This window comes from Sinocyclocheilus rhinocerous, unplaced genomic scaffold, assembly GCF_001515625.1.
Source record: "Sinocyclocheilus rhinocerous isolate Xijiao unplaced genomic scaffold, SAMN03320098_v1.1 scaffold1004, whole genome shotgun sequence".
Classification (NCBI taxonomy): domain Eukaryota; kingdom Metazoa; phylum Chordata; class Actinopteri; order Cypriniformes; family Cyprinidae; genus Sinocyclocheilus; species Sinocyclocheilus rhinocerous.
In genome coordinates, this window is record NW_015627248.1 from 1,196,928 (window position 1) to 1,209,862 (window position 12,935).

General features: G+C 34.7%; 1 protein-coding gene and 2 non-coding genes across 4 annotated transcripts in view; 1 reads left to right on the forward strand and 2 right to left on the reverse strand.

The window, feature by feature from the left end:
- The window catches only part of LOC107725573 (synaptosomal-associated protein 25-B-like), a 36,110-nt gene extending 24,575 nt beyond the window's left edge, over window positions 1–11,535 (forward strand). The window contains exons 5-8 of one of the 2 annotated variants that reach the window (XM_016534878.1): window positions 3,347–3,461; window positions 7,809–7,925; window positions 9,856–10,000; window positions 11,453–11,535. In XM_016534878.1, the coding sequence (XP_016390364.1) occupies window positions 3,347–3,461; window positions 7,809–7,925; window positions 9,856–10,000; window positions 11,453–11,521 (446 nt within the window). In that variant the 3' untranslated portion in view covers window positions 11,522–11,535. Of the gene's footprint in view, window positions 1–3,346; window positions 3,462–3,658; window positions 3,777–7,808; window positions 7,926–9,855; window positions 10,001–11,452 lie in introns of both variants that reach the window. The other variant, XM_016534869.1, reaches the window with a different exon arrangement.
- trnal-caa (transfer RNA leucine (anticodon CAA)) lies at window positions 627–709 on the reverse strand. Its single transcript has one exon. It is a non-coding gene; the product is annotated as a tRNA-Leu (tRNA).
- Window positions 1,413–1,495, reverse strand: trnal-uaa (transfer RNA leucine (anticodon UAA)). The gene has a single exon. It is a non-coding gene; the product is annotated as a tRNA-Leu (tRNA).
- Window positions 11,536–12,935: the final 1,400 nt, after the last annotated feature.

The following is a 12,935-nucleotide window of genomic DNA, read 5'->3' on the forward strand; positions in this document are numbered from 1 at the left end:
ATGAAAAAATAAAACAATAATTGATTTATTGGTTTAATAGAAACAGTCACATCTATAGACAAATTAAGCCCTTATAATGCTAGAGGCTTTATTCGGTTTTATGTGGATTATAAGCAGTGTTGAGTTCCTTTCCACATGGAAGAGAAATTTTAATTAGTCTGTCAAAACAACATACAGCCTTTCTTCTCGTTGTGTTAAATTATGGATGTTGTGTTCTTCAGACTGCCTCAGAACAATCCATTTCCTACCTTAAATGATCCCGCCACCTTTCTTGCCTCCAGCACATCTCATAAAGCTGTGTTCTGATTGCTTAATGTACTGTAATAGTCTCCTAGAGCTCAGGAGGCTTCCAGTTAGAAGTCCACTGCAGTAGACATATAAAGGGAGTGATGAGAATGTCACTTAAAGAACTACATAAAGTCAGTTGTCTGACTCAAGGGCACCGCGATGGTAGCTCATTAATCACATTTTCAGCATTTTGAACCTACAACCTCTGGGTACCAGCCTACAGTGTTAACAGTCCAAAAGGGTATGGTACTCCATCTGTTTTATTTAAAGATAGAAAATGTCATGACATTAACCAAGCACAAATTTCTATTTCTTTCAATGTTTAAAATCAGCTTTGTTACCAAGAGTGTGGTTTGAACCCACAAGGACATTTATCCATTGGATCTTGAGTCCAAAGCCTTAACCACTCGGCCATCCTGGTCACGTTTTTAGGTTAGTTGTAGATATTGCTTCTCCAGTATGCTTTCTATCATCTCTATAAGATAAAGCAGTTTTTTATTTGCAATTACTCATAACAGAATTGACATTTGCTACAAGGAGGGGGGTTTGAACCCACAAAGACATTTGTTTATTGGATTATAAATCCAAAACCTTAACCACTCAGCCATCCTGTTTTGTCAGGAGATAGTTGAAGTGACTGTTCCTCTAGTCTCTAAGAGCACCGCTTTTTTTGCCCTAATTCATGCTAGAATTTGCTACTAGGAGTGGGGTTTGATCCCCCAGGAACATTTGTCCATTGGATCTTAAGTCCAACACCTTAACCACTCAGGCATCCAAGTCACTTCGATGTGTTAAAACCCTCTTTATTCCTTTTAGAGGTACTTCAGAACCAGTTTTTAGAAAGCAATTTGTTGACAACGCAACCACATTCAGCTGTATTACTATATTCTACTTAAAATTCACATTGATCTACTAGGAGTGGGGTTCAAACCCAAGAGGGCATTTGTCCATTGGATATAAAGTCCAACGCTTTAACCACTAAGCCATCCTAGTCACGTTGTTGTGTTAAAACCGTCATTATTCGTTTTAGAGATACTTCATAACCAGTTTTGAGAAACCAATTTGTTGGTAACACAACCACATAGAGCTGTATTACTGCATTCTACTTAAAATTCACATTGATCTACCAGGAGTGGGGTTCGAACCCACGAGGACATTTGTCCATTGGATCTTAAGTCCAACGCCTTAACCACTCGGCCATCCTGGTTCGTTGGTGTTGTTTGGAAAGGCATTAAAGTAGCTCAATGGATGCCATTACAGTCTCAGTCCTGGTGTTAAATATAAAACAATGAAGATATGCTTTACATCACTGTCAACCAATGACGAGACGAGTCTCCCACTGTCTTTCTCGCCTCCTTCCCCCTCTTTCTTCAGTCACGCTGCTCTTGCACATTATGGAATCATTTAATGAGGTTGTGCAGTAAGTCATTTTTATTTGCTTATTTTAACTTAACTATCTATAAGCTACTCATAATGCTTTACCAGATGAGCTGTTTTGCAGATTAAAGAAATGATTTAAACATCATTTATGATTATAAACATCAGGCCGTCATGTCAAAAGCGAAGTTTTGAGAGTCTTGTAAAGAGGTAAATTGAACGATCGATGTTGCTGGTAATGACAAACAGCTCTCCTCATCACCAGATGAAATATACAGTGGGTACGGAAAGTATTCAGACCCCCTTAAATTTTTCACTCTTTGTTACCCAATTAGTCGTTTGGCTTGTTGACGGTATAAGGTGGAAACCTCATACTAGACCCTGTCAGTTGTATTTAAACTGGCTAAGAAGAATAAAATTTTTAGCTCAATTAAGGGCAGATGAATAGACACTTAAAAGTGAATCTTATTTATATATTTGTTCATTTTTATAAAACTCCAACATCTGTTTTGCTCCCCCAGGGATTTTACAGTTTTCTAAAGCCCTAAAGGAATGTGAATCCCTTCCGTCTGTTGTTCATTTCAGTTCATGAATGATCATCCATTACATTCTTAAGTTTACTTCACCTTACCACACAATTATGCTCCATATTTCATTCTCATTTGCTCTTTATTTCTGTTCTGTTTCTGATCATCTTCTTTCTTTCTCAGCATTTGCTCACTATATTCAAACGTTCGTAATCATCCTGACTGTTTCTTTTTTTAGTTCAGCTCAAACAGTGGTGGCTCAGTACCTACTGTGAGCCAGTGCCCAGTGATGCCAAGCATTCATGCCAGCAATTGCTGGATTCCCTAAAGGCTCGGAAGAGCATCCCTATTACAAAATATTAGCGAATGCTTATTGAGATAGTTCACCCAAAAATGAAGAGTCGCTCTTATGTTGTTCTGAACCTGAACCTTCTTCCATTGGAATGATTATGATACTTTTACAGTGCTGATTTTGGAGATTGACAGCCCCAGTCATTCCCCTTTCAATTTCATTATCACTCTTAAAATATAGGTTCTAAAAGGGGCATATCAGCAAACCATGTTTGGTTCTTCAAAAAATCTTTCAGTGAGCAGTTCTTGAAAGAGCCATTTCTTTTTATTTCTTAGTGTGAAGAACATTTTAAAATCCAAAGGACATTTTATTGAATGGAAAGGTTCCATGGATGGTAAAGGTTCTTCATGAAACCATAGATGCCAAGAACCATGGTGGGGGAAAAAGTGACTTGAATATTCAAAAATACATTTTTTGTGTTTTGTGGAGGACAAAAAAAAAGTCATATGGGTTTGGAACAATATGAGGGCATGTAAATGATGACAGAATTAAAATTTTGGGTGAACTATTTCTTTAATTATTGCCATAATTTAACCAAGACAAATTGTCAAGTTGAGCACAAATTAAACAGGTAAATGCATGTGGGTTGAAAAGTCACTTTCTTATTTGCGTATGTGCTCAACGCCTCATAGGCCATGTTCTCGGCACGACCTAACCTACCTAACCACCCACCACATCATTCAAATGTCTCACGTTTTGAGTAGATGTGTTTCTGGACAGCTTAGATGTCATTTGTCATCATCGTTTGTCTGCAAGGATGCAAAGTCTCATTTCATTACTGTCACCCCTTTGTCCTGACCAGAACAACTCGAGCGTGTTGAAGATGGCATGAACCATATCAACAAAGACATGATGGAAGCTGAGAAAAGTTTAAAAGATGTAGGCAAATGCTGTGGACTTGTATGTCCCTGCGACAAGTAGGTACTGGTGAAGCGTCCAAGGCTTTCACCTGTCTGCTGCTGTCTGACTGTCTCTTGTCACTGTGAATGTTTAAGCCTCTCTCTTTCTTTTTGTCCCTCTTTTCCTCCTTGCCTTCCTTTTCTCTTTCTCTCTATGTTCCTTTTCCGCACTCTTTATTTCTTTTGGGGGCGTAATTGACTAATGTTTAAATCAGAGCAACTGGAGCGCATCGAAGAGGGAATGGATCAGATCAATAAGGACATGAAAGAAGCAGAAAAGAATTTGACGGATCTAGGAAATCTCTGTGGTCTATGTCCATGTCCATGTAACAAGTAGGTGATGCCTGTCGCCTGCCTGCCTGCTTGCCTGCCTGAACCCGACAAATAGGATAAAAAAGCACGTGGCCAGTTTGCACGCTCGCTCATGCTCGCTCCGTAGCTGCGACTTCCCCCCACTGCGCTCTGCCTGGACTACTTCTCTGTGCATGGGGATGGTGGTAGAGCTAAGTCAGTCTGCGGCGCCACTGGTTAACCCATAGTTGTAGCTGTAGGCCCTGCTCTCTGCCAGCTGAATGCACAAATATGCTGGGCTCTATGCTTCACTTATCCGTTGGTCAAGGACTGTTGTTCGTAAATGTTAAGTGCCTGCTTAATATGCATGTGCTACTTTTTGAAATGCAAGCATTACACACTCCTTGAAAGAACTTTGTGGACCACAGATTAGAAATTCACGCTTTATTTACTTGAGGCTGGCAGAGCTGGCTTCTTACAAAAGGGTTCCCTGAAAGGCAGAGCATGTCACTGCATGTGGGTAAAATGGTGGAAAATGTTATCTTGGCAATATATATATATACGGCCTGTGTAATTGATTATATTACAGCTCATTGCTAATTATGTGCTATTCATACCTTAAAGGTGCAGTAAGTCATTTTTTTGTTTTGTTTAGAACAGTTCTAGTCCTCACAATTTGATTGATTGAGTGGCACTCCATCTGCTGGTTGTCTTGAGACTGTCTTCATTTATTCTGCGATTTGTCAAAAACACTGATTTATTCAGGAACAAAAAAAATTGACTCTCTTTGAGTGAATCACCGAATCATTTATTTAAAGATTCATTCAAAAGCAATGATTAATTCAAGAAGGAAACAAGTGTCTTTAAGTGAATCACTGAATAATTTTCTCAACCGATTCATTCAAACACACTGAATTATTCAGGAACAAAACAAATGATTGTCTATGAGTGAGTCATTGAATCATTTACAGAACCAATTAGTTTTGTTAAAAAATAGTGATTCATCCAAGTACTAAACAAGCAACTGCCTTTGAGTAAGTCAATGAATCATTTAGTAGATCCGTTCAAAAACTGATTTATTCAGAAAAGAAACAAATGACCATCATTATCAGAGGGTCATTGCTGATATAGGAAACAACAATGTGATGTTGTAGAATTTTACGGCTTTAAACATGGCTCATCCAATCAGAATTTAGAGTAGAAACTCCTGTTTTATAAAATGGCATACAAAGATTATTTGAACAAATTACTAAATATATACACTGTTAAATACATTGTATGGGAAGATGAGTCAATGAGGTAATTCATAGCCTAATGCTTTATAGGAATAGACAGTCACTGTTTAACATGTTTGCTTGTGTCTGTTTACATTGTAATAATGATTTCACTGATTGATAGATATTGTTTGAGGGTTGTGGGTAGTTTATTCACTGGGAATTTGGTAATTAATGTTCAAATGACTTGGTAATTAAAGAAAAAATTACTCAGTGCACCTTTAAACTTTGGAAAAGCACAAGCACATTCAAACAAGTTTTCAGTACAGTAGTATCCAAGAGGACACATACATTGGTTCTCATTATTCTCTGTTTCATGAGTTGCAAATATTATGTTAATAATATTCTGTGCGACCAACTCTTGCATAATGATGCAGGCACTGCATAAATACTCAAGTGAGCAACTGTCACTGGCTGAAAAGTGTTAAACGGTCATCAGTGGTAATGCAGGCCATCGCCAAACGCCGGTTGTTTGATGAAGTATTTATGAATGTTAACTATCGGGTAGTTTCTTATTCCTTTTATGTATTTGGGGTTGACGTAATCAAAGTGTAACAGAACAAAACATGAAATGTGTTTTTTTTTTTTACTTTTAAAGTCAACATGAAAGGGAAGTTTGTATATTTGAATATTCAATGGGAAAATGTCGAGTGGGAGCTTGTTTTTATGCATCAGAAATTGATTGGATTGGGAAATTGGTATTTTTATGACAGGTGGTGTGATTAGAGGGCTTATAAGCCGAAAAGAAAAGTTGTTTCAAGGGAGATGCAAGTTATTACATTTTGATGAAAGATAATGAATCATGCTCAGTAAGACCAGAACGTGTATTAAGAAGGCAAACAAGGTCAATTCTGATTTCATGTTGACTTTAAAGCATGTGCAGATGAATGTAAAGGAGATTTTGGCTTACCTCAGAACTTTTATTCATGTTTCTTTTTAAAGACACACACCTGTGTCTGTGTCAGTAAGGATTAAGGTCATGCTTGAGTCTCACTGCCTCTGGTCAGAGCTTTTCATATCAGCTTCTGTCGTCACAATGGCAGTGGCATAAGGCAATGCGTACCATAAAATCTCTACATATGTAAACAGCCCTATCTTACATAAAAGGTTGAAATTAAAGGTAATAGCTTATAGGAAAACCTGCACTGCTTAGAGAGTTGCTGTGAGCTTTGTTCAGACAAGCAGAAAAAAATCTAATTTTTGGGATGTGTATCCAGACCTCAAACCTGTATAGTAGGTGAAATCCAGTTTTTCACAAACCCGACTCACACTTATAATCACACTGATATATTGTTTGAAATCCAGTTCAATTCAGATTTTTTTTTAAATATGTTTAGTCTGTTTTTTTAAGCACCACAGGAGGAGGCAAAATGTTCCATAAAAATACTGGGTTATCACTATGGGTAAACTAGAAATGTTTCAGGCCCTATATGAGGGGGAATTACTAAGGTCCTTTATGGTACAGCCTTCTCAAAGGGTCTGTGGGAGGGTGGGCCCATTAATATTAATAAAAATATATATATATTCTGGGCCTCTTGAATGTTAGTAACATTTCACAGTTTTGTGGAAGAAATTATCTTGGGATCATGTGACACTCAAAGAGATATTTCACACCAGCATGAATATTCTGTCATCATTTACTCACCCTTATGTCGTTTCAAGCCTGTATGAATTTTCATCTGTGGAACACAAAACAACATATTTTAAAGGATGTTTAAACTGTTTCTGTCCTGTGTAAAGTGTAGTGTAGTGTAGCTTTTATTTTTATTTATTTATTGTTTGTCATTTGTTGTACTTTTGTCATTTTTTAAACATTTCTATTAAGCTTTAATTTATTTTTATTTCTGTTTTAATTTCAGTACTTAAACTTATTTAATTTCAATAAGCTGTCAGGGCATTATTTTGGATTTTCATTTAAGTTTTTTAAGTTTTTCATTAGTATTTATTTTTTATTTTGCCTTTATTTAAATTAAATAAAAATGTTTTTATTCGTTTTAGTGAACAATAACAGCACTATATGCTTTAATTATATGAACAAAAAGCACTGAGGCATTTTTCAAAGTATTTTCTTATGTGTTCCACCAAGTCAAGTTTGAATCAGTAAATGGTGGCAGAATTGTATTTTTTCATTTCTTTAAGTTACTATAATGTCTGTTATATACTGGATATTGACTGTCTGAACAAGCAGGTCCGATTTCATCACTTACAGAATCACTTGCTAAAGATCGGATTTGAAAAATGGGTGCGGTGTGAACAAAGCCATAGATCTTTACTGAATGCATACTGTTACTAAACAGCCTAATTCCCTTCCCCGGCTGAATGCAATGCATGTTACTTGTTATGACAAATGCTTTTCTATTGGTTTATTAATTTCAGATCTAGCAATCTGTATCTAAATGTTTAATGAACACACTTTATATGTTTGGATTAGGTCTAATCTGTACTCTCACTGAGAACATGTTACTTCTGAATGCTTCTCTTTGTCTCTTTATCTTGATAACTGTTGTGAACCTCCTCCAAATAACTTGTCACGTCTCCATCATTTTCTATGTAATAGTCTGTCACACCCCACTGTACGTGACGTGTGTACGTTAGTTCCAGGAAAGCGTTTGTCATTTATTCATGAACACCTTTAGTGCATGCAATTCCATAACATGCAGATAATCCTGACCACCATTTCCTCTTTTAAGTGTTCTCTATCTGCATGTAGTTCCTCTCAGTGTATGTCTAGTGCTGAATAGTGTTACTTAACACCATTCAGCTTCTCACCCTGTCTCTCTCACTTCCTGCGGTTGTTCAGGCTGAAAGGTGGTGGCCAGTCCTGGGGTAATAACCAGGATGGGGTGGTGTCCAGCCAGCCAGCTCGTGTGGTCGATGAACGTGAGCAGATGGCCATCAGCGGAGGATTCATTCGCAGGTCAGTTACTTAGGAGAGATTAGTGCAAATACAGTATATTTCAGTGGACTTTGGTTATGAGTAAACTTTTGAGAGAGGTTCCTAATCTTATATTTATATTTTGACAAATTATATAATTTTTCATTTTATTCTATAAGCATGTTGTTAGCAACACCGACATAATGGATTTGATTCCCAGAGAATGCATGAACTGATAAAATGTATACCTTAAATTCAATGTAATTTGCTAAAACTGTCTGCCAAATGTGTAAATGTAATATATTAAAATGTATTTGATTGTATATAAAAAAAAAATATATATATATATATATATAGACAATTGTCACACCAGTTTTTAGTCAGTAATGCATAATAATAACAACAATGATATATAATTATAATATTTCATTCTCATTAATTTAATGCAACAAAAACTTGGATATTATTTAAATTGTAAAGTAATAAATCAGGTAATATTTGTCTGACTGTCTTGTATATTAAGTCTTTCTGTCTTATATATTAATATTCATTAAAACATTTTTTCATGACAATTAAGCGAATCCCTAATTTTTAGTACTGTAATGCAAAACATATTATTAATAATAATAATAATAATAGTAATGATGATCAAATCTTGTTCTCATTCATGTAATGCAAAAATAATTATATATTTCTAAACTGTAAAAAAATTATTTTAAAAAATTAAAGTAATATACTGTGGTATGTAAAGTTTAGTATACACTGTAAAAAAAAATTCTGAAGTTGTAAATGAAACAAAGATTATTTGAGAATTTTTTACAAGAAAATACTTTTTCAGTCTTTCTACTTCAAATTTACAACACAACACAATACAATACAAGTAAATACAAGGAAAAAATTAAGTTGGAGAGTTTTTGAGAAGATGAAAGCAGCAGGAATATTCTGAAATATTTGGAATAAAAATAAAATCGTAATATGAAGTCTTGGTGTTTACTATTGCTATTTGTTGCTATGGTTATAGGCATCACCTACCAATTAGAGCAGTTGACTTCAGTTACCTGTTCATACAGACATTTTTTGATAATTAGCTCTTGTCTGCAGTTGTGTGGACAGATCAATTTGAGAGACATTTTAGTAAATACGCTTCTCAGTCCCAAACGCTGACTGTGTAAACGAAACCTATTTGTGCTGTGGTTGTTTTCATCTGTCTAGTGTATCAGCAGTAAGTACACCGCGCTTCACTAGTCAGTGAGTCACAAGGATCTCTATAATAGTCTGTTGAAGACAAATGTCCGCTTTGTGCCAGACTGTAGCTGCAGGCAAGTCAGGAATGGTCATGAAACCACTGAGCTGTTGTTGGTCCTCTGTCTCAAAATATCCCCTGTCAGTCCGCAAACAGAATGAAATGTTTAGCTAGAGTCCATATACAACTTAATTGTTGTAGACAGTTGTTCTAGTCATGCTAGTGTAGTCAGAATCCACGGGTGAGGTAATGGGAGTAAACAGAATCGGCCGCTCTATCATGATGTGTTTAATGTCCTTTTTCTGTCCTGTACAACCTATCAGACTATGTATGGATGCCTATTTCCGCCATGGAATTAAAAATGAGGAATTTGTTACTTTTTTTCGACTTTTTTTCTCATAATTCAGACTTTTTGTCTTGCAATTTTGATATAAACTCCATATATTATCAGATATATATCCATATAGTCCAAATAGTCCAATATTTTTTTATTCTGTGGTGGAAATGGGCTTCAATATCAGACAGATTAAGATGACAATGAAATCAAAACTGACAATATTTATTTTATAAATACATGTTCCTAATTCATCAGTACATGTTATTTCACAGCAAAAAATAAATATTTGATCAGAATATAATAACTACATTTTTCTTATCTATGTGTTACAGTACAGTGTGTTATATTATGGAAAACTCTACTAAACCCAGTCTGTTTTTCATTATCTTCAGGGTAACAAATGATGCGCGAGAGAATGAAATGGATGAGAATTTGGAACAGGTGGGAGGTATCATCGGTAACCTCCGCCACATGGCTCTCGACATGGGCAACGAGATCGACACCCAGAACCGTCAAATCGACAGGATTATGGATATGGTAAGATCATGAAATTGCAATGTTGGAGAAATTATTACTCAACACAAGAGCCTAAATACTGACCGCAAACTCTCTCATGAGATAAGAGCTTCTAATTACAAGGTCACATTCCACTGTAAAAATACCCTTTGAGATCAATATTTGCATGGAGTAGTGCGTTTATGAATTCTGGATCATAAATCCATTTTATAAGGGAATGCATCACTATTACTATTGCTTTTAATCTGAACCTCTCAGAACAGTGGTTTTCAGCATGGAATTCTTTAAAATAATATATTATTCATTATTGTTGTTATTGTTAATGTTACATTACATTTTTATCCAAAGCGACTTACAAATGAAAACAATGGAAGCAATCAAAATCAACAAGAGAGCAAAGATATGCAAGTGCTATAACAAGTCTCAGTTAACTTAACGCAGTACACGTAGCAAGGTTTTTTTTATTATTTTTTTTTATTATATAATAAATAAAAAGAAAAAAGATAGAATAGAGCAAGCTAGTGCTTTTCTTTTTTTTTATTATATAATAAATAAAAAGAAAACAAATAGATAGAATACAAAAAAATAGAGAAGCAATTTTTTAAATTAATTAATTAATTAATGTTAATACTAATGTAACATAATGCTAAGAAAAAATAAAGAATATGTTTTTCTTCTCAACTTGAAACTTCAGGATGACTTAAATGATTTAAGTTCATATATTACTATAAATATTATTAATATTATTATAATTAATTAATTAATGTTAATACTAATGTAACGTAATGCTAAGAAAAAATAAAGAATATGTTTTTCTTCTCAACTTGAAACTTCAGGATGACTTAAATGATTTAAGTTCATATATTACTATAAATATAATTAATATTATTATTCATATTCATATATTAAAGTAGTCAAACTTAATTAAAATGCTAAAAAAAAAACGCTAAAACCTAGATTTTTTTTCTTTTAAATAACTATTGATTTTATTGAAGAGCAGTTCTTGAAAGTTCTGGAATCACAAAATAAATCATGCTAAATTATTAATATACTTTAAGACAATTAAGCATCACTAATTTTCAGTACTATAAAGCATATATAATATGGTTTTCATAATAATAATAATAATTTTGTTAATTTAATGTGACAATAATCTGATATTTTAAAGTAAAATGTTTATTATTGTAAAGTAATAAATCAAATTAAAACCATTTTTTGCATTGTCACATTATTTTTATGCCAATTAAGCTCAATATAATGCAGAAAATAATGATATATTGTTTAAATTGTAAAGTAATAAACTAAGTAATATTTTTTGTAATTTGTGCTGATTTAAACAAAAAATTATTTGAAAAAATACTGTATTATATCACTCCCAGTTTCTTTTTGAAAACAAGCATGTTTGTCGTAATGACATCAGCAATACTGGAGGAAACACCTATTGTATCTGTATCTATTATTTTTGTCTTCCAGGCCGATTCCAACAAAACCAGGATCGACGAAGCCAACCAGCGTGCCACAAAGATGTTGGGAAGTGGCTAAACCCCTGCGAGAAATGCTTTGGCTCCCTTTTCCCCTCCCCGCTGTACCTGCAACAGTGCACATGTGCTTTTACCGTGGTTCTCACCTGACCGGTTTGCACACATACACTTATCAGCCCCTCTGCGCTCTATCTAGGAAGTGTCGTCGTGTGTCTGTCTGTCTTAACTGATAGTCTAGTAAATGATCACATTTACTCTGTATCTTTCTCTCCAAAGATTAAATGTACATAGTGCATATTTGATGGCTAGAGCTCATGTGAAGTTTCTTCTTCTTCTTCTTCTTTTGATGGTTACTTTGTTTTTTTAAGTGTATATTTATTAAATATACAGTGGGTACGGAAAGTATTCAGACCCCCTTAAATTTTTCACTCTTTGTTATATTGCAGCCATTTGCTAAAATCATTTAAGTTAATTTTTTTTCCTCATTAATGTTTTGGATGAAATTTCTTAAAGGTTTTCAGTCATCTGTGTGTCCATGCTCTGTGTTTTACTCTATATAAGCCATGCTTCATATTCAGATGTAGCGAGACAGGAGACAAATTAGACTGTGAGGTGCAGGAGATCACGTGACAGATTGCTTATCTTAGCCTGACATTTTGTAATCGCCTTTAGACAGTGTTCAGTATTGATTATTCCACCTAAATTGGTCAGATACTGTATGTATACAGCGTGTCACTTTCACTTATTATTACCCGCGTCGTTCCCGATGTGTAGACTTTACCGTAAAGCATGGGGATGTCAGTACATGCATTCGGTTTGAAGCAACATCACAATAGTGCCACTCTTTTTATTTCTGTACGTCTGCAAAATGTGTCAGTTGATGTCAAATTGGAACTAAATGCCAATAAAAACTAAACAAACCTGAATCTATTGTTTTCGGTATCATTTCTTTGTTCTTTGTGTTTAATATCTTCCCAACGCAGAGACAATAGCAAGCGTTTGCTGTTGATACAAGAGTGTTAGAGTGACTGTACACTGTACTAACCCAGATCCTCTTTGAACCAGGGGCTTTACATGGATTATGCCTGGCAACGTCACTAAGTACATCCAAATGCTGAAATACACAAGTACACACACACTGGTTCAACACACACAACATGGAGAAACACAAGCAAGTGTAAACCTAGGTGTTAGGGGACAGCTGGCCAATCGTGATTATTGAAGTCTGCTGCCAGTAATGTACAGCAACATTATTAACAGACTTGAAAAATGTTAATTATTTGAGAAGATTACCCACCATAAAGAACAGATCATAATCATAATGGAGTAAATAGGGCTTAATATTGGTTAAAATATTATACTTATAATTAAAAAAAATTTTTTATTACAAATTAATTATATATAAAATTATATTTGTTTAAAAGCACAATTATGTGCACATTTTGAACAGATGTTGCATGTTGTAATCAAATAGA